This window comes from Narcine bancroftii, chromosome 2 (assembly GCF_036971445.1).
Source record: "Narcine bancroftii isolate sNarBan1 chromosome 2, sNarBan1.hap1, whole genome shotgun sequence".
Classification (NCBI taxonomy): domain Eukaryota; kingdom Metazoa; phylum Chordata; class Chondrichthyes; order Torpediniformes; family Narcinidae; genus Narcine; species Narcine bancroftii.
This window is the reverse complement of record NC_091470.1, coordinates 358028982-358051449: the sequence shown is the minus strand read 5'-3', so window position 1 is coordinate 358051449 and position 22468 is coordinate 358028982. Positions and strand designations below refer to the sequence as shown.

General features: G+C 44.3%; 1 protein-coding gene across 1 annotated transcript in view; it reads left to right on the top strand.

The window, feature by feature from the left end:
- Positions 1 to 22468, top strand: part of LOC138753129 (piezo-type mechanosensitive ion channel component 2-like) — a 224482-nt gene that overhangs the window by 149652 nt on the left and 52362 nt on the right. Inside the window, exons 42-44 of the mRNA XM_069915705.1 lie at positions 1279 to 1461; positions 9024 to 9261; positions 13949 to 14084. Coding sequence (XP_069771806.1) covers positions 1279 to 1461; positions 9024 to 9261; positions 13949 to 14084 — 557 coding nt within the window. The remainder of the gene's footprint in view (positions 1 to 1278; positions 1462 to 9023; positions 9262 to 13948; positions 14085 to 22468) is intronic.

Sequence of the window (22468 nt, the reverse complement as noted above, 5' to 3'; positions counted from 1 at the left end):
TTGGGTGGGTGGGCAGAGGAATGTAAATAAATTGAAATACCTTAGAGTTGAGAACATAGTTACAGTGTTTAGGGTGCTTGAAGATATGTCTGTAGAACCATAGGACACTACAGCACAGAGATAGGTCCTTTGGCCCATCTAGTCCATGGTGAACTATTATTATGTCTTGTCCTATTCTCCTACACCCAGACCTTATCCCTTCCATCCTTGCAGTTATTCGAATGTTTAACTGTCAAAATCAAGCCCACATTCACCACTTCATCTGGCAGCTCCATGCTCTCACTATTCTCCGTGTGATGTCCTAATTTTCCCCTTAAACATATTACCTTTCAACTTCTTGTCTCACCTAACCTCGGTGGAAATGCCTTCTTGTATGCACTCTGTCTATATACCTCATAATTTTGTATACCTCTGGCAAATCCTCCCTCATTCTCCAATGCACCAGGGAATAAAGGCCTAACCTGTTTAACCTTTCCCTGTAACTCAGTTCCTGAAATCCCGGCAATATCCTTCTAAATCTTCTCTGCATTATTTCAATCTTATTGATATCTTTCCTGTAGTTAGGTGACCAAAACTTCACACAATACTCCAAATTCGGCCTCACCAATGCCTTAAGCAACATCACCTTAACATTCTAAATCCTGTACTCATTACTTTGATTTATGAAGGTCAATGTGCTTTCTTTTTGACCCACTGTTGGATGTGACACCATTTCCAGGGAATTATGTCTCTGTCCTGGTTCTCTTTGTGCCACTGATATCATTCTCAGCCCCACCTCTGCAATGATTGAAAGGGCCATGTAACTGTGCCCATTTGAACCCATTGTGAATTTAGCCGGAAATGTATGTTTCACATACCTATTTTGGACACTTGTCACAGCAGGTCGCCATGTTGGTCACAATGGAAGCCTGTGTGATCCTTTTGCACATCAAAACTATTGGAGAGGAGGTATATTGTGAAGTCAGTCAACCTTCAATACCTTGAAGAAGGGCTCAGGCCTGAAACTTCAGTTATATATCTTTACCTCTTCTGGTCTCTGTGAAACGGGCTGAGATCCTCCAGTATCCTGTGTTTTTACAGCCTTCAATGCTCATTTGAAATTAATTCATTGGGCCTCCATATTGGAACTTCACGAACTGTCCAACTTGAATGCAACCCTGCTATATTCCAAATGCATGACAGGACTTTGTTTAATTGTTTAAGCATTTGGCATTTTTAACATTTTTTTTAGGTCATTGGCATCTGCTGTGTAAAACTGTGTCATTTATCTTCCCACAGGTAACGATTGTGATCAAGTACTTTTTCCAGTTTGGATTTTTTCCCTGGAATGAGAATTTAAATCTAACCCGAGACAAACCTGACTTTGTCCCAAACATAATCGGTATTGAGAAAAAAGAAGGTTATGTTCACTATGACCTCATACAGCTGCTGGCTCTCTTCTTTCACCGATCCATCCTGAAGGTAATAACTTCACCACTTCTCTTCCCATCATAGATATTCTCAGACAATATAGGGAGTTAGGAAGGGAGTTGAGAAGCAGGCACCGCAAAGGTACTCATCTCTGGATTATTCCTTGTGTCAAGCAACAGTAAGTCCTTGAGGATTCTCCGCCCTTACGTCGCAAACCTTACCTTGTAAATGGTCTGTGAGCGGCTCCAAGGCGCCAACTCTGATCCTTCTGTAGGCTTGTGTCAGAGGTGGAGTGGAGCAGTCCTCCTCACTCTATTAAGGTTCACGATTACACTGTCAGCCCGTGACCCAGGACTGTTTAGTGAACCTATTTTGCTAGAGGGTCGCGGAATAGTCACCGTCAATGTCACTGCCGCCACTACCTGCTGCCACACTTTCGGGGCCCCAGACCTGCTGCTCCACTCCCTCATCCTTCTCAGTCCTCCAGGTCGAGGAGGGTCAGGATCACAAAGCCGAGGCCCACACCATTGATGACTATTTTCACTGGTGATCTGCAATATCCAGAACCAAGAACTCACAGTTGAGTGAGAGTGAAATTTAAGCACTGAAAATGATCAATGGCTGACTTCTTTACCCATGATCCCCCACACAGCTGGAACTACTCTGCGTTTCCCAGAGCGGATGAAACTGTGTGGGGGATTATGGGTAACAAAGTCGGCCATTGGTCGCTGTGTATTTATGATGGGCGGTACCACGGCAACAATTGCCCCGCCTACAGTGGCTCCAGACGACGCACCGAGGCGCCGCTTCATGTAAAAGTGACACTGGAGCAACCTTTTAGGGCTGGTCTATAAACAGATAAATTATTTTTTTTCTCCGTGAAGCAGAGGGCCTCCATTAAAGCACCTAATGAGTATAGGAATAGAATGAGGTGGAGGATAAACGTATGGCTGAGGGATTGGAGTAGGGGCCAGGGATTCAGATTTATGGACTATTGGGGCCTCTTTTGGGGCAGGAGAGACATGCACAAAAATGACGGGTTGCACTTGAATCCCAGGGGGATCAACATCCTGGCGGGAGGTTTAGTAAGGCTATTGGGGAGGGTTTAAACTAGAATTGTTAGGGGGTGTGAACCAAAATGGGGAAGAGGGGGTTGGCTCACAAATAGAGAAAGATTGGAGACAGTGTGTGAGGGAGGTCAAGGCAGGTGATAGAGAAGGGACGCGCTCAGACGAACAGCTTGAGATGTGTCTATTATAACACAAGGAGTATTGTGAACAAAGCGGGTGAGCTTAGAGTGTGGATTAATACTTGGAGCTATGATGTGATGGCCATTATGGAGACTTGGATGGCTCAGGGACAGGATTGGTTAGTTCAAGTGGTGGGATTTAGATGTTTCAGAAAGGACAGGGAGGGAGGCAAAAGAATGGGGGCTTGGTACTGTTGATCAGAGATAGTGTAATGGAGGGATTGTCTATGAAATCTCTGTGGGTGGAGGATAGGAACAGGAAGGGTCAATACCTTTACTGGGCGTCCGTGGGGCTCGTTGCCAAACCCCGCAGCCAGACCCAGGCCGAACTCCAAAAGGAGCAGCACTCGCACAAGGGAGGTGAGCCCAATGACCAATGGTGCTTCTACCACCAACGATGGGGCTTCAGAGCCTGCTGATGCCGACCACCATGCATGTAGCAGGGAAATGCTGGGGCCACCCATCGCTGATGACCACAATGGCTGGCCAACAAGACCGTCAATCAAGGTGGCGGTTCCTTGTGGACACAGGAGTGGAGGTCAGCAGCCAGCCCCCATTGAGGCAGGAAACCAGAAACGGGCAAGTGGGCCCCACATTGAGAGCTGCCAACAACAGACCATCAGGACCCATGGCATGAGCAGGGTCCAACTGCAGTTGGACGGCAGCCTCTTTTCGTGGGTGTTCATGTTGGCAGCAGTGGAACAACTGCTCCTTGGGGCAGATTTCCTGCATGCTCACAGCCTGCTGGTGGACCTGAAGGGCTGGAGACTCATCCATGCAAAGACATTCCAGACCTTCTTCTCAAGGATGCCAGATTCCTAGCCCTCCACCTGGACTCGGTGCAGCATTCCACAGATGAGTATGCCAAAATCCTCATAGAGTTCCCGACAGTGCTTACCCCCCAGTTCATCTCCGAGATGCCCAGACACGGAGTGCAACATCACATCCTGACCCAGGGCCAACTGCACAATCAAGAATGAGATGACTGCCCCTGGAGAAGCTCCAACAAGCTAAGGAGGAGTTCAAAAAGCTGGAAGGATTGGGCATAATATGCAGGTCAGTCAGCCCGTGGGCTTAACCCTTGCACATGGTGCCCAAAGCCACTGGGGGTTGGAGACCATGCGGCAACTACCGTTGGCTTATCGAGGCCACAATGCCAGATTGCTACCTCGTGCCGCACATACAGGAATTTTCAACTAACCTTGTGAGGGGATACCATCAGATCCCCGTACACCCTGATGACATCCCGAAGACACCATCATCACCCCGTTCAGCTTGTTTGAATTCTTGGGCATGCCGTTCAGGCTGAAGAATGCTGCGCAAACCTTTCAGCAGCTGACAGATGTGATGGGCCGAGATCTGGATGGCACTTTCATCTACCTTGACGACATCCTGGTGGTCAGCAAAAACTGGCAAGAACACTTGGTGAACCTCCACCACCTCTACACCCAGCTGCGTGAGTTTGGACTGACGACCAACCCAGACAAATGCCAGTTCAGGTTTGAGACTATCGACTTCCTGGGCCATAGGATAACCGAAGGAGGGGCCATACCACTGCCCAGCAAGGTGGAGGCCATCCAAAAGTTTCCTAGGTCCAGCACGTCCAAGGGAAAGCAGGAGCTTGTGGGGATGATCAACTTTTATCACAGATACATCCCCTCAGCGGCCAGAATCACGCAGCCCTTATTCGCCCACATGGTGGACAAAGCCAAGGACGTAACCTGGGACACAGAGTCAGCGGAGGCCTTCGTAAAGGCCAAGGAAGCCCTGGCGGTGCTGCTCTTTTGGCACACCCCAGGGCAGATGCTCCAACAACCCTGACGATGAAAGCCTCAGGAATGGCGATCGGCGGTGTTCTGGAGCAGCAGATTGAAGGGAGCTGAAGACCGCTGGCTTTCTTCAGCGATCATCTGCGGCCTCCAGAACTGAAGTACAGTGCTTTCGACAGGGAGCTACTGGCACTGTATTTATCCATCTACTACTTCCGATACCTCCTCTTGGGCAGGACTTTTACGGCCTTCACCAACCACAAACCCCTGACCTTTGCCCTGGCCAAAATCTCGGACCCCTGGTCAGCTCACCAACAGTATCATCTGTCATATATGTCCGAGTACACAACAGATGTGCACCACGCCTCGGCAAAGGCAACATGGTGGCAGTGCACTGTCCAGGCAGACCATCCACGTGTTATCAAAGGGAGTGGATTTTATGACACTGGCAAAGGCACGACAATACAATGAGGAGATGACCCAGTACACAATGACCACTTTGGGTCTGCAACTCCAGGATGTTTCGGTCGGTGCAGGTAACACCACCCTCCTGTGCGATGTGGCCACCGGACAGGTCAGACCTATCGTCCCCATGGCTAGGAGAAGACAGGTTTTCAATTCCATCCACGGGCTGGCTCAGCCATCCATCAGGACCACGATCCGGCTGGTAATCCGCAAGTATGTGTGGCGTGGTCTCAGAAAGCAAGTCAGTGGGTGGGCGAAGGCGTGCACGCAGTGCCAGATAACCAAGGTGCAGTGGCACACCAAGACCCCACCACGGCACTTCGAGCCCACAGATCAAAGATTTGACCATGTCCTTATGGACATCATGGGACCCCTACCAGTATCCCAGCGGTTCCTTTACCTGTTCACAGTGGTCGACCACTTCACCAGGTGGCCAGAAGCAGCCCTGATGGTCAACACCTCCACAACCTCCTGTGCCAGAGCTCTCATCTCTTCCTGAGTAGTATGGTTCGGCTTACCATCCCACATCACATCGGACAGACCTGCAGGTCTTTGAGTATGTTTTCATTCGCAAGGGTTCACACTACCCACTGCTATAGAGGCCATATGGTTCAAGGTTGTATGAAACCACACCACCACGTTCGAACTGGAGGTCAGAGGCAAGACAGAGGTCTTCACTATGGACAGGTTGAAGCCAGTACACCTGAACCCGGCACGCCCCATCAAGAGGCAGACTGCCAAAGACAACAGAGACATTGCTTTCTGACACCAAAGACAATCCCGCCGGTTCTGGAGGGGGGTCATGTAGTGGCATGCTGCCGCAGCAATCGGGCCGGCACTCCGGGCAACCAGGAGCCAGCAAATGGTGCAGTGGCACTGGCTCCAGCAAGCCAATTGGCTAAGACAGCATAGGAGCCAACATCTCCAATGTGGCGCTGGCTCCCACTGCCCAGCCAACAGCTTGGGTATAGCGCACAGCGAAGAAGGCATTGCAATGCAAGATGGGGACCTGCGCACGAGAACCCTCTATTGTTATGCGGGCACTGACGTCAGTTGATGGGGCAAATGGCGGGAAATGCCAACAATATAAAGGCCGGGCTTCAGCCCCAATAAAACACAGAGCTATACCTCGTGTCTTTGTTCGAGTTGCACGTGGCTACAAAATGTTCTTTGATGTACTTGAAGAGATGTAAAAAGTAAATCTAAATTTAGTTGATAATAATGGAATATTACTTTGATCTTGATCAGAGTGCGTGAATAATTGGACACACATAAAATATGTTTAAAAAGCATTACAGAAGTAAACCAGCAAAGAGGATTGACCCTAAAGCAAAATAATCATGCAGATGCTGGAAATCTGAAACAAAAACGGGAAATGCTGTCAGGACTCAGCGTGGCAAGTGGCATCTGTGGGGAGAGAAACAAGAGTTAACATTTCAGGTCATGGGACTTTCATCAGAACTGGGAAAAGTTTGAGGAAACAATTTTTAAGAGATAGTTGGGGACTGTGGGTGGGAGAGTCTGAGACAGGTTTGAGGCTAGAATAAATTTAAATTTCTACATGTTAGCAGGCCCTTCTGGCCCTCAAGCCCATGCTGCCCAATTACACCCAACTAACCAACAATCCCCCTTCCTTTTGAAGGGTGGGAGGAAACCAGAGTAGACCCACGCCGACATGCGGAAAACATACAAACTCCTTACAGACTGCGCGGGATACCGAACCCGGTTCACTGGCGCAGTCTAAGAATGGATGACTAAAAATAAATGAGCTCAGTAACATAGGGAGGAGATTTTTGTCCACAACTCCACTAATCCTTGTATCATCTGCAAACTTACTAACCCACTATGGTGGTACACCACCGGCCTACTGCAGGGGGCAACCTCTGTACCTGCAGGAGTGTACCGCCAGCCTACTGCAGGGGGCAACCTCTGTACCTGCAGAAGTGTAAGGGGACAGGACAACACCTGGCCGGCTGTCAATCAGTCGATCTGAATGGATCAAGCCCCACCTGGTTGGGTGTCAATCACCCTCTGGGATATAAGCCTGTGCTGGCCTCCCGAGGCCTCACTCAGAGTTATCGCAGCTATAGCCAGCCTGGCTCTGTGGAAGTCTTTGTGGATTAAAGCCTGATGTACAGTGTCTGTCTGATTCTGGCTAACAGCACACCACACCCACCCACCCTCTTTTTTATCCCATCATATCACCAACAACAGGGGTCCCAACATGAATTCCTTACCCTTCTAATTTTATAAACCTCATGGCCCTCCTTTCTCTCTCTATAACCCAAGCCTGCCAGTCCCAGTCACATCCCCTCAAGTACAGCGGAAGAGGGGGAGGACGTAGAATGAGGCAGCATTGAAGCAGACCCTTTGACCCACTGAATTCACTGACCACATCACCCTCCCATCCAACACTCATTTTATTCTCCCCACATCATCATCGACACTGCCCTCCACAGATTCTACCACTCAAGGAATTTATAGTGGCCAAATAAACCCACCAAACCCCAAGAGTTTGGATGTGAGAGGAAACTGGACTACTCAGAGGAAACCCACGCCGAGACAAAGAGAGCGCACAAACTCCATGCAGACTGAGGTTATGACTGACCCTAGGCTACTGACACTGAGGGGCAGTGTCTCTACCAGCATCACCACTGTGGCTATGGGACATGTAAAGAAATGAAGGACCTGTCTAGAACCTGCCTATGGTCCCCTTAGGACTCTGCTCCTCAGATTTATGGGCCTCTTTAGTTGGTTTCTTCCGTACTTCTCCACATGAAAAAAACATGAAAGATATTCCATAATTTCAGTCATAGCCCAACCTTCAGTCCATTTGGCCCATGTTGAGATAGAAGAGATGTCAGAATGGCAGCAGAATTATTGTCCATTTTGCCCTTTACTCCTATATCCTAGCCCCGAATCACATCATCAAATTTGATCTATTTAAGGTAAATGGACAATTTTGTACCACTTCTATGTTTGTCAGGATGTTCATCTCTGGTGAAATTTCAGGAAAATAAGATCAGGCTGGATACAAAACAAGGAATGTAATCACAATTTCCCTCTTTGAAACATCAATCTAAGTCAGAAAGCATCCATTTGTTAAATAACTAAGGCTGAATACAGGGTTAATGGTCGGTTACTTAGGAGTGTGGATGAACAGCGGGACCTTGGGGTGCAAATCCATACATCCCTTAAGATCACCACACAGGTTGATAAGATAGTTAAGAAGGCCTATGGGATGCTGGGCCCCATTAATAGGGGGATTGAATTCAGTAGAGAGGTCACATTACAACTCTACAAATCTTTGGTAAGACCACACTTAGAGTATTGTGTTCAGTTCTGGTTACCTCATTACAGGAAGGATATGGAAGCTATGGAGAGGGTGCAGAGGAGATTTACCAGGATGTTGCCTGGATTGGGAATCAAGACTTATGAGGCAAGGTTAGCAGAGCTGGAACTTTTCACTTTGAAGTGTAGAAGGATGAGAGGAGACTTGATAGAGGTCTAGAAGATTATGAAAGGCATAGATAGGGTGCACCGCCAGCACCTGTTTCCGAGGGCAGGGTCAGCAAACACCAGAGGACATCTCTACAAAGTGAAGGGAAGGAGGTTTAGGGGAGACATCAAAGGTAAGATTATTACACAGAGTTGTGGGTGCCTGGAATGCCTTGCTGGGGATGGTGGTGGAAGCTGAAACACTGGGGGCATTTAAAAGACTCTTAGACAGACACATGGATAAAATAAAAATGGAGGGTTTTGGGGTAGGGAGGGTTTAGTACTTTTTTTGAGGAAGGGATAACATGGAGAGCCGTAGGGCCTGTTCTATGCTGTTTTGTTCTATGTTCTATATAATAGTCACCATTTGGAATATTGATAATGTTCCGCTCCTGAAATGCCGTATCAACAGCTTTCTTATTTCTAAAATGTTCTTGGTTCTCTTTTGACTGGTCAACAAACAATACAGTGCATGGACTATGGTCCGAATCATTATTAAATTTATCAGGTTGTGATTAACAACACTAGACAGATTATTCGAGAAGTCTTAATTTTTACATGTAATGTATTTACTTTAAAAATAAATGAACAAAATCTTATTGTTACTGATCATACTCTTCACTTTATTCTAGTGCCATGGTCTCTGGGATGAAGAGGAAAAGGGTGAAAATGCTTCCGATAAAGATAACAGTGAAGACGATCCTCGAAATGATTTGCAAAGAAACAGTTCCTTTGGCTCTTTAAAATCAATTAATTTGCAAGCCTCGATGGATTCCATTCACGTCCACTTTCCAGAGCAAGCAACATCCCGAAGACCAAGTTCAACAGGTTCACAGATCTCAAATCGATCATCGCATAGGTCTCAAAGAGGTACGTCACGTACAGTAAAATCCCTGGTTTATTCGGCACCTCTGGGGATTGGAAGACACCGGATAAGTGAATATTCCAGTTGCTTGAGATTGTGTGTTGCGTGGATTGGTGAAATAATGGCGAGGCACATCAATTTTAAACTTTTTTTTGTATATTTGACTTATTTTTAAATTTTAAATTTTAAGCCATTTCAGCTATGAGCGAGCCCATGTTGCTCAATTACACCCAATTAAACATGATTTTTTTTTCCAGCTGTTTGAGGCTGCTGGTTGCTTGAATTCCAGATAATGGATTTTACTGCACTTATTTTTAACAAGATTTATCCATGGGGCTGTCTATGAGGAGTTTTTATGTTCTCTCCACGTCTGTGTAGTTTCCTCCGGGCACTCTGGTTTCCTCCCATCTTAGACAACATACGCGGGTTGTAGGTTAAATGTTTTAAATTTAGACATGCAGCACAGTTCCAGGCCATTTCGGCCCACAAGTCTGTGCCGCCAAATTTACACCCAATTAACCTACACTCCCCAGTACATTTTGAACTGTGAGAGGAAATCGAAGCCCCCAGAGAAAATGCAAACAGACTCAGGGAGAACCTACAAACACATTACAGATAGTATGGGATTCAAACCCCTATCCGGTCTCCCGATAGCAGGCATTGTAAAGGCATTGCGCTAACGGCTACACTAACTGTGCCACCATTAAATGGGGTATTTAGGCAGTACGGACTCATGGGTCAGAAGAGCCTGTTACCATGCTCTATGTCTAAAAAAAATTGTTTTAAATTCTTAAACTCTATTGTTGAGAAAATTCTTTTTAAAATATTTTTATTGAGTTTATAAGCATTATTCTTTGCTTTCTTACTTTGGCTTGGCTTCGCGGACGAAGATTTATGGAGGGGGTAAATGTCCACGTCAGCTGCAGGCTCGTTTGTGGCTGACAAGTCCGATGCGGAACAGGCAGACACGGTTGCAGCGGTTGCAGGGGAAAATTGGTGGGTTGGGGTTGGGTGTTGGGTTTTTCCTCCTTTGTCTTTTGTCAGTGAGGTGGGCTCTGCGGTCTTCTTCAAAGGAGGTTGCTGCCCGCCGAACTGTGAGGCGCCAAGATGCACGGTTTGAGACGAGATCAGCCCACTGGCGGTGGTCAATGGGGCAGGCACCAAGAGATTTCTTTAGGCAGTCCTTGTACCTCTTCTTTGGTGCACCTCTGTCACGGTGGCCAGTGGAGAGCTCGCCATATAACACGATCTTGGGAAGGCGATGGTCCTCCATTCTGGAGACGTGACCTACCCAGCGCAGCTGGATCTTCAGCAGCGTGGACTCGATGCTGTCGGCCTCTGCCATCTCGAGTACTTCGATGTTAGGGATGAAGGCGCTCCAATGAATGTTGAGGATGGAGCGGAGACAACGCTGGTGGAAGCGTTCTAGGAGCCGTAGGTGATGCCGGTAGAGGACCCATGATTCGGAGCCGAACAGGAGTGTGGGTATGACAACGGCTCTGTATATGTATTACTAAATTGACAATTACATAATAATTCATTTGTATACAAGGAAGCACACACAAAAAAAAATGATAAAACTACATCAGTAATTGCTTGTAATACCTCAAAAACTTAATTGAAATGATCTATTCGACCATGTTAATCTCTAATCTACCCCCTCCCTCTAATCAAGGTTACCTTATAAATTATTATTTTTTTAATCAATATTGTGGAACCACTGATGACCCACGGAGAACAGGCAATGAACCACCGGAACATTCAGTAATTGTTAATTCTTCTAATTATAAAAAAAATCATAAATTGGAACTTTCTATCTTTAATATTATATCTAATTTTCTCTGAATTTAAATTCTTAATGCAACATAAAGCATTCCCATTGATCTTGTGGCAGAGCAAAATATTATCTCAAATCCCATCAGAAGAGCATTACTGAACAAAACCATGTTGATGCCAAGTTACCTAAGGAAGTGTTCGACCAAGTGATTGTCATTTGGCTGGAGAGGTACGTTTCACAGATCTTGTCGGAGGAAAAGGAGGCTAACAGCATTGAGAAGTTCAGAGTTTAAGGGCCTTGACAGCTGAAAGCACAACACTCAATGAGGGAACAATTAAATGCAGGGTCTACTGAGAGGGAAAGGCAGATACTTGAAAGGAGGAGATCATAGAGGGTTAAACTACTGTATATAAACATCTCCCAATAGAAGTCAATTGCCAAAGATGGAATTGCTATTGAATTCAACTCAACACAGTAATTTTGTTCACATTAAAGATGTCAGTAACATCAATTTTCCAAGCAAAATCAGATGGTAGGCTAATATTCAAGGTTCAGATTTTGAAGTTGACCTCAAGAAATGTTCCTTGTCAAGGTCCAGTGATAGCTGTGGTGAGATTTTTCCATTTTCTGACACCTGTTGCTGTCAGCCACTGCTCCTGTAGCCAACACATTAAAGAGCTCTCACAGACAGGAAAAGGAGAAGGAATTTTTACAAACTCCCTGCAGACAGGGAGTTTGGATTCCACCCTATCAGATACATTTCTATTGTCTTCTCCCAACTACCACACCCCTCCCTTCTCTACGTGTAAAATGTATTTGATTCATAACATTTTCTCGTTCTGATGCAAGGCCTTCAACCTGATGCAGCACTCCAATTAAAACAGAATATGCTAGAAATACTGTAGAAGGAGAAGCACAATTGGAAAATACAGGCTCGATTCTGAATATTAGAAATATTCACAAAATCAGTGAACCGGTGCGGACTCGAAAGGCCAACATGGCCTGTTTCCGCTCCGTAAATGGTTATATGGTTATATAGTTATTTGAATAGGTACGTGGATGGGAGGGGTATGGAACGCTATGGACTGGGTGCAGGTCAGTGGGGCTAGATAGAATAATAGTCTAGCACATACTACATGAGCCAAGGGCCTGTTTCTGTGCTGTAGTGCTCCATGGTTCTATGGATCTAATCAATATCTCCAATCAGAAGGGTTTGTTTTTATTACAAATGAACAGAACGGTGCTTTTACAGCTCCAGTAACCCAGGTTCAAATCAACAATTGACTTAAAAAATTTAAAACAAAATTTTTTAGACATACAGTGCAGTAACAGGCTCTTCTGACCCTTGAGTCCGTACTGCCTAAATACCCCAATTAATGGTGGCACAGTTGGCGTAGCGGTTAGTGCAATGCCTTTACAACGGCTGCAGTTGGGACCGGGCCGGGGTTAAAATCCCGTGCTGTCTGTCAAGAGTTTGCACGTTCTCCTCCTGTCATCAGAATATGACCTTTTTGGTCCAATTTGGTGGTTTATCAAGAAGAGGTTATAAGAATTAAATTTCCACAAAACTCCAATGTTATTCTTATTAGGCAATATTGAAAGGATAAGACCAAAATTGAAATTATCGACATATCAAAAAACAATTTTTAAAGATTGCTTTAGCAGTAAGAAGAAAATGTATAGCAATGACATAGAAATCAGACATCCACTTGGGTATGAAATGTTGGGATGCAGGTATGCATAGCTGTGTTCCTTTGGAGAGGATCACTTATAATTTGAGAAATAAGTATGATGCATTTTTGAAAATTTGGTGCCCATACTTAAAAATTGAGGAAATTAATTTAGACTCGTACTTCATTACCTCCTTGAATGTATTAAAAGTTAAAAACAATTAATTCTACGTGGTGACGTGGAATTTCCAGAAACCAGGTTTCTATTCTGATTTCCAACCTTTTTATATTTTCTTACATATTTCATTTCTTTTCTCTTTCTTTTATTTCTTTCTTTCCTTTTCCTCTTTCGGGGTTAGTTTAGTGGGGGAAAGGGTTTATATCATCATATAATAAACTTGATATTAATAATTGATGGTCATATTTTGTACTTGGATATTAATGCATGCATGAAAAACCTAAATAAAATCAGAATTATTGTTATGAACAAGTCATGAAATTTGGTGTTTTGTGGCAGCGTCAAAGTGCAAACATACATATTATAACCATCTTACGACATTATTATAAAAATTAAATAATATTAACAATAATAGTGGATGAAAAGTGAGGCAGTGTCTTTGTTTTATTAATTATTCAGGAATCTGATGGCAGCGGGGAAGAAGCTGTCCTCGTGCCATTGAGTGCTCATCTTTAATCTCCTGTATCTTTTCCCCGATGGTAGCAGAGTGAAGAAGGCATGGCCTGGGTGGTGGTGGTGGGGGAAGGGGTCTTTGAGGATAGAGGCACCACCTCATGTAGATGTCCTCGATGGAGTGAAGTCTGGTACCTCATTCTTGTCCTGCGTTGGTGCCTCCATACCAGGTAGTGATGCAACCAGCCCAGAATGCTGGTCATCCATGAGTATCCTCTGGGTGCTCCGGTTTCCTCCCACATTCCGAAGACATATGAGGTTAGTCGGTTAATTGGTCACATGGATGTGTTTGGCCGGCGTGAGTTCATGGGCCAAACAGGCCTGTTTCCCTAAATGAAATTAAATTACGTTAAAAATTAAATCTGAAGGTTACTTTTATTTCATTTTCTGATATATTAAATGTTATTTCTCTCTTCATAGAAGCTGCCCAACCTGTTGAGTACATACCGCGTTTTCCGTATTTTTATTTCAGAATTACGGCATCTACGTTTTTCATTTGCTTCTACCTTGTTTGATTTTTTTTTCAAAATTCAAATTTTTCTACTTTCATTCAGGAAGCGTTAGTACTCGGAACAGCAGCAGTCGGAAAGGAAGTGGGTCACTCAGCATTCAACCAAAGAATAAAAGAGAGCTACTATTGGAAAAGTTGAGAGAACAAATGATCAAGGCAAAAGCCATTATCATTGCCAAGTAAGAGAAAATGTTCTTCTGTGCAGCAGGACATGCCAGTTCGAAAAATGTCCGCTGCTTTGCTAAAAGTTTAATGTGGAAAAATGACTCTGTAAAGTGTTAGATTCATGCCATTATCTGCTCTGTGCCTTTGTTCTGAATCTATGCCAGTGAAATGGATGGTTTTACTAATAATTATGAAGAGGTTCAAGTGAAAGGATCATATTCATTCTGGTTCCTAATGGATGCAAGTCCATGGCAGAAAATACTGTATGTGTCGGCATATAAAATGGAATTTGCACCTTAAAACGGTCACCCCAAAACCAGGAGTCATCTTATACACCAAGTATAAAATTCGAACCTTAACATCCTGTGGTTTAGTGTATCCCCCATGGAGATGGAGAACATCACGTAACTCCTATGGTCCTACCACTGATTATTTTTCCACCGAAACCTATGTTTGGGAAGCTTTAATAATAATCAAAGTGATAAAAATGCATTATAGACCTGTAAAACCTTAAAATAACAGCACAGCAAATGAAGCTAGCAGTTGCCATTTGCAACAGCTGACAGGGTTTTTTTCTGGAAAGGTTTGAGTTTTCACTCCTTCATAATCATCAGCTCTCTCTCTGGGTGGACGTTAATCCTTTAAACTAAACTTTAAATCTTTACTGGGTAATTTTCTTTTAAAGTATTGTGAATCAAGTAAATCGTAAAATTATACTCGACACTTTGTCCTGTAAAAGAACCAATGCCTCAGTGATTTCACTGGTGTTTACGTGACACCAGCTGGGAATGCTTAATACACATTATGCTAGGTAATGGACAGTTTTTTGCCATTACTTTAAATTAGTTGGCTGAATAAAAAATAACCAAGACTGGGTGGCTTGGTAATGTGCTTAATAGCATCACCCCATTGGTCAGTGGGATGACTGGTAAAGGACTACTGGGGCAGTCAGCTCTCAGTAGTAAGTGGCAAACTTGCGGATCATCTTATACAGCAAGGATAGCTGCAAACCTACATTTTACATAGAAATTCTGGGGTCGTCTTATACATGACACACCGACAAATATGATAGCCCGCAAGATAGTTCAGTACAAATGGCCTCTGGTTTGCCAACTGAGTTAGAGAAGTGAGATTGATGTTGTATACTGGGAAAGGGAATTTTTACGTGAGAATAGTAAATGATGTTATTCCGTGGACAAGTTTGAAGTGTGCATCTGTTTGCAAACGGCTACCTTTGGATTCCTTTTTGCTGACTTCCTGTAAAAGTGAAAATAATTTTTCATCCATGAACACTGTAATTCTTAAATTGTTCGCCACACAATATAAAAGAGAATGAATTTTGTAGCTAGCCTCTGTGGTGCACTTGGACGTAGTTTTGCCTTAAGGCAGCATTTTAATTGGTAAATCTGGAAGTGAAGGATGAGCCTCTATCAATACTCAGGCTGGTCAGAAAGTCAGCCATTCTTTCCAGGAGAGTTAACCAGTGTTGGCCATCAATAATCCAATAACACGACTGTGTTATGGGTACATATGGAAAAATTCCCAAAGTAGGTCAATGACCACCACCCCCCCCCCACCCCGCGTGCTCGAGAACTATTGGCAGAAGTAGCAGCTCCTTCTGCCCCACATCCGTCACCAATGCAGATCAGAATTTATTGTAATTTCGTGAAGCAGATACTCAACTTTTCGTTGAGCACCTTCGCTCTTTCCTCTGTAATAATGGGGAGGTCCCAGTCCCCAACCATTTTAATTCCACACACCATTCCCACACTGACACATCTGTCCATGAGGTAAGGAAGGTTTGGTTTCTGCCCTCCCACCCATATCCAACTATGACCTCTTTCCTAATAGCCTGTGCACTTCCTCCTGCCCCTTCTTCCCTCCTCTCCTGCCCCCAACCTTTTATTCAGGTGTCGGCCTGCTTTTTCCTCACATCTTGACAAAGGGCGCAGGCCTGAAACTTTGGTTATGTTCCTTCGCTTCCTATGGATGCGATGTGAACTTGCTGAGTTTCTCCAGCACTTTTGAGTATTCCACTCAACGTTTACTCAGTATTACCATTCTCCTCCTCACCTCCCTATGTTTGTGCAATTTGTGGGTTAAATAAATAGAACTGACTTGACATGATTCAATATCTAAACAGTTACTGCTTCAAAAAGCAGGAAGAGGCGAAGGTGAAGTCTATTATAGATTATAATCTAATTGTGGTTAAATGAGAACATGTGGCGGCCCACATACTTGTGGCAAATCGGCCCCGCTTGTACCGCCGCATGGCGGGGCAGCCACAAGAAGATGGCACCGTTGGGGGATCTCCTTGCCTCGTAGCATTAGCCCAGCGCATGCCTCAGGCAGCCATGATGACGTCACTGCCCGCGCAGGAGCGGAGCTCACACTACCCTTAAAAGGGCACGCGTGGGATTTTAATTAAACGGTCGTGGAGAATCTCCAACGTGGTGGTCGTTAGTCTCCTTCAGCATAGCTGCTGCTACATTGGTGACCCCAATGAATTTTTCTGGCCTCCCAGGATGGATCCCGCAGAGATCAACGCTGTTGTGGTGAAACTGCCCCTCTTCTGGATGCATCGCCCACATACATGGTTCAGGCAGGTGGAGGCGCAGTTTCGCCTCAGGAACATTTCTTCAGATGCCACAATGTTTTACCATGTCGTGAGTGTACTCAACGAGGAGACTGCAGCCAGGGTGGACGACCTCATCCACGATCCACCGGGCGAGGGTAAATACCCTGCCCTCAAGAACCTCCTTCTTGGCACATTTGGTCTCTCCCCACAGCAGTGCGCCTCCAGACCCCTGCATCTAGATGGGCTATAAGACAGAGCACCGTCGACCCTGATGGATGAGATGCTGGCGCTGGAGGAGGATCACAAGCCCTGCTTAATGTTCCACCAGATCTTCTTGGAGCAGACACCCAAAGACATTCAACTCTTGCTGGCGGATGAGGACTTCATGGACCCATGGCGAGTTGCGGCCCGCTCAGACACCCTCTGGCGAACCAAACGGGAAAATGAAGCCGCCCTCAGTCAGGTCACCTGCCCAGGGCCCAGCCAGTCACAGCCTCCCCCCACCCCCCAGCCCAAGCCGGAGGAGGACCACCCCACCTGATGCTTCTATTATCAACGCTGGGGTTGATAAAAAGCTCGTAAGTGCAGACAGCCCTGCATCTTTCAGGGAAATGACTTGGCCAGCCACCGTCGATGGCTGCGGCGGCTGGCCACGCAAACAGCTTCCTGCATGTGACCGTTAACTCCACCGGCCGGTAGATTTACCTTTGGGTTTATTAGGAAGAATTAATACTATAAAAATGAATATTTTTCCTCGTATACAATATTTATTTCAATCAATTCCCTATTGTTTACAAAAAATATTTTTTAAGGATCTATATAAAGTAATTAGGGATTTTTTGTGGAAAGGAAAATTTCCTAGGGTGGCGTTGAAAAAATTGATGTGGGATTTTCAATTTGGATTATGCAGCAGCTCAATTTAGATTTCTTAGAACATTAATGGCCACACAAGATATGCCTAGTTGGGCACAGATAGAATTGGCAGTTATTTCTGAAAAATTTTCGAATGAATTTTTATTTCGATGGAATAAAAATTTGTTACGAACTTATGATGTACCAATATTGAAACATTTAATGAACTTATGGACAAATAAATTACACAAAATGGGATTGAAAAATAAGTGGTCGGGAAGATTACCATTAAATAATAATCAACTTGTTCCTTTCACGGTATCTAATACTATTTTGAAACAATGGGAGGAGAAAGGAATACATAATTTATCTGACTGTTTTCTAGAAGGTCATTTTTGTTCTTTTGTAGAATTGCAAAAGAGATTTGATATAAGTGGTCATTCTATATTTGTGTATTATCAGTTAAGATCTTTTGTAAAACAGGTATGCGGTCGTCAAATGAATTTACTGTCTGAAACTGATTTTGAGAAATACATGTTCTCATTTCCAAAAAAGAGTTATATATCAGGTTTGTATCGTATTTTGTTGGAAAGTGAAAGTAAAATAGATTGGGATAAAGATAAAATGAAATGGGAAAAAGATTTAAATTTAACAATAATTGAAGAAGATTGGTCTGAAATTTGCCGTAATAGTGTTCGAAAATTGATTAATGCTAGATTGGCGATGATTAATTATAGTTTTATACATCAATTATATTTAACACTCGAAAAATTTAAAAAATTTGGTTTTAGTAAGTCAGATCTTTGTTTTCATTGTGATCAGGTTTCTGGTACTTTTTTACATGCTGTTTGGTTGTGTGATCGGTTACAACAATTTTGGAAAGGTATTCAATCTGTATTTAATAATCTATATAATCTTCATATTGTATTAGACCCTGATATATTTTTATTAGGGAATATGCAACCATTGATTGATTTAGAATTAGATAATTACCAGATCTCTTTTATTTACTTAGCGCTGGCAGTGGCCAAGAAATGTATAGCGATTACTTGGAAGAATAGAAATGTATTGTCTTTATATAGGTGGTATTCAGAGATGAAGTTTTGTTTGGTTATGGAAAGAATATCTTTTTCTATACAAGATAAGATGTCTTCTTATGAGTTAAAGTCGACCCCATTTATTGATTATATACAATTTAAATAAGTTTGAATTAATTATTTTTGTTTAAGTTTTTTTGTTCTTGTTTTTTTCATATATATTTTATATAATAAAAATTTTTGGATTAATAATTAATACTTAATTAATACCTTTTTTGTTTTTTTGTTTGTTTTTATATATATATTGATCTTTTTTTTAAGATATATATTTTTTTTATTATTATACTAATAGTATTAATTCTTCACTCTTTATCGTGGGGGTGGGGAGGGGGGGTTTAGGGGTTAAAAATAGTTTTTTTCTTAGTCTTTAGTTGTTAGGGGGAGATGCCGAGATTGGTATTGTATTAACTATGTTACTTTATACGTGTATTACTTTATTTTGTATTTTTTCTGTACGTGTATTACTTACTTTCTTTATATGTTAAAATTAATAAATAAAATTTTGAAAAAAAAAAGTCCACCGGCCGATGTTTCCTGCTGGACATGGGAGCCGAACTGAGCGTCTTATCCCCAACTGCCCTCGAGACCCATACCCGAGCACGGGGTCCCACTCTGCAGGCAGGCAACGGTTCTGCCATCAAAAGCTTCAGCACCCACAGATTGGGAAAACAAGTTCTGCTGGAGCTTTAAGCTGACCTTAGTGGATACTGCACTGTAGGGGGCCAAATTCGACAGAGCGCATGGCCTGCTGGTGGATGTGAAGGGCAAGCGACTAGTCAACGCTCACACTTTCCACTCAGTCTGCCTCGATGCCACGGAAGACTGCAAGCCGGAGATAGTTGCCATCACCACTCCCAGGGATGAGTATTCCAGCATACTCAACTAGTTCCCCACCATCCTGAAGCCGCAGTTCACCACCCACATCCCCCAGCACAGGATCTATCACCACATCTCCACGCAAGGTCCCCTGCTGCATGCCAAGGCCAGGCAATTTCTGCCTGAGAAGCTACAGCTGGCCAAAGAGGAGTTCTCCCACCTGCAGAAATTGGTAATCATCCACCTGTCCGACAGTCACTGGGCCTCCCCTCTCCACATGGTCCCCAAATCCTCAGGACTGGTGACCCTGCATGGATTATCGGCGCCTGAATGACGCGATTACACCGGACAGGTATCCCATCCCACACATTCAAGACTTCACGGCAAACCTGCATGGTGCCCAGGTCTTCTCAAAAGTCAACCTGGTATGGAGCTACCATCAGATCCCGGTCCATCCTGAAGACATAGTAAGTCCATGATCATCACCCCGTTCGGTCTGTTTGAATTCTTGCGGATGCCCTTCGGACTCAAAAACGCACTCCAGATGTTCCAGCACATGATGGATGCAGAGGGCAGGGACCTGGACTTTGTGTTCGTGAACCTCCATGACATTCTTATTGCCAGCCGTGACCACAAGGAGCACAAGGTCAACCTCCACACCCTGTTTGCCCATTTAGCAGAGTTTGGCCTCATGGTCAGCGAGGCCTAGTGCCAGTTCGGCAAGCAGACGCTGCAGTTCCTGGAACATACCATCTCGGCGACCAGAGCCACTCCGGCACCAGAAAAAGTCACGGACGTGCATCAGTTTCCCAAACCCACCACCCTCAAGGGCCTGCAAGAGTTTGTTGGTATGGTGAACTTTTACCATCGGTTCATTCCCAGTGCAGCCTGCATCATGCAGCCATATTCTCAATGATCGCTGCAAAAGACAAAGTCCTGGTTTGGTCAGAAGAGGCAGAGGGCGACTTCACAGCAACAAAGAACGCGCTGGCCACACTATTGGCCCACCCGCGACCAGAGGCCCTCATCGCGCTCTCAGTAGATGCCTCAGCCATGACCGTTGGGGGGTGCTGGAGCAGTGGGTCTGCACTGTAAAGCTTTGACTCTGAATCAGTGGAGAATTGTACGAATGAAGCCAACAAAAAATGCTGGCAATACTCAATGGAGGTGTAACAGTTGACAGTCCAGGCCCAAGATCAGAATCGCACAGACATACATGGATTCTAAGATGGAGCGAAAGGGAAGATGAGGGGATAGTACAAAATACCTTGTCGGTGATTAATTAGAAGGCAGGTGTTCAAGCATGGAGATCAGTTGCAAGCAGCTTGCAAAATATTGCTTATGTGGCGCCATCTTGAGAGATGATTAATGTAATAAAATGCCAGACTTTGCAAATCTAAAATAAAAATCAGATAATGCAGGAAATACTCAGCAGACTAAGATTGTCCATGGAAAGACAAACAAATAACATTTCAAATCTGAGGCCATTTATTGGACTCTTTGTATGAGGGTCTTAGATAGGATGGACAGCTAGGATCTTTGTCATTTAGAAAAAATTGGATAGGTGCATGGATGTGAGGGGATTGGAGGGTTATGGTTATGGTGCAGGTGAGTGGGACTAGAGGAAATTACTTAAATCAGTACGGACTAGGGGGGCCGAGATGGCCTGTTTCTGTACTATAATTGTACAGATTAATTGTACATATGGCTGTATGGTTTATCGTGGGATGAGGAAAGATAAGGGGAGATGTTAGAGAGTGATGTGTAGCTGGTATGTATTGCCGGAGGTGGTAGTGGTGGCTTGGACAAAAGGGACATTGAAAAGACTCTTAGGCACATGGATGTAAGAAAAATTGAGGGTTATGGGTGTGAGGGATGAGTTAGATTGTTGTGGAGTGAGTTTATATAGGTCGGCATAACATCATGGGCTGAATGGCCCGTTCTGTCCTGTAATGTCTGTGTAAAAGGGAAGGAGAAAAAAACAAGTTAATTTTAGGTATCAAAAATTAGAGGGCAAGGGTGATAGAGAATCGTGGGGATGTTTTCTGATGGGGAGAGACCAAGTGACCTGAAACAGTTCAACCTTATGAAAGATCGGGTTGTGTGTTTAATAGTAAAGGCGTGGGTCAAACAAGACCAACAGCCCAGACTTGAGCTACGAAAAGAAACCATAAATCAAAATTATAGGGTGCAAAATTGTCCAGCTCTTATTCAAACACAATGAGTAAGTTATCTAAAGTCAGACAACTTGATATTGAGACCAGCAGTGCTCTGACGGAGGGCATGACTCCTCAAGCTGGCATTGGGCTTTGTTGTAACAGGCATCCATGCTTAGAGCAGGAATGGGTCAGTGAATTACAGCCGAGTGGAAGCACAGGGTCACCCCTGCAAGCAAAAGGGAAAAGTCATCCCCCCCCCAACTGGTGTATCCGATGCAGAGGAAGCCACACTCTGAAAAGAGGGTGGTGGTGCAACAATGGAAGGACCAAATGAGGAGTAAATGAGAGAACCAAAATCGTTGTTCGAAATTACAATAGAAAAACATCGTGGGTGATGGAAATGTGAAATAAAAAGGGAGGATTCATTATCTGAAATGGTGGAAGCCCTGGTTGTCCCCTTGAGCTGTGATGCGTCCAAGTGGAGGATAATATGCTTTTCCTCAATACTGCCTTGGGTTATGTAGGAGGCCAAGGATAGAGGGTGGAGAATTAAAGAAGCAGTTGGTCAGAAGCTCATGGTTATAGAACATAGAACATTACGGCACAATACAGGCCCTTCAGCCACGTTATAACCATATTCCTCAATCTAAATTTTCCCTCCCTCACACTCATAGCCCTCAGTTTTTCTTGCATCTGTGTGCCTGCCTAAAAGTCTTTTCAATATCCCTATTAGAGCAGCTTCCAATACCAACCCTGGCCACGCATTCCAGGCACACACTACTCTCTATGTCAATAAAGCCTTACCCCTGACGTCTCCCCTAAACTCCTCCCCTCACCTTATACAAATGTCCTCTTGAATTTGTTAATGTCACCCCAGGATTAACGATGCTGGTTGT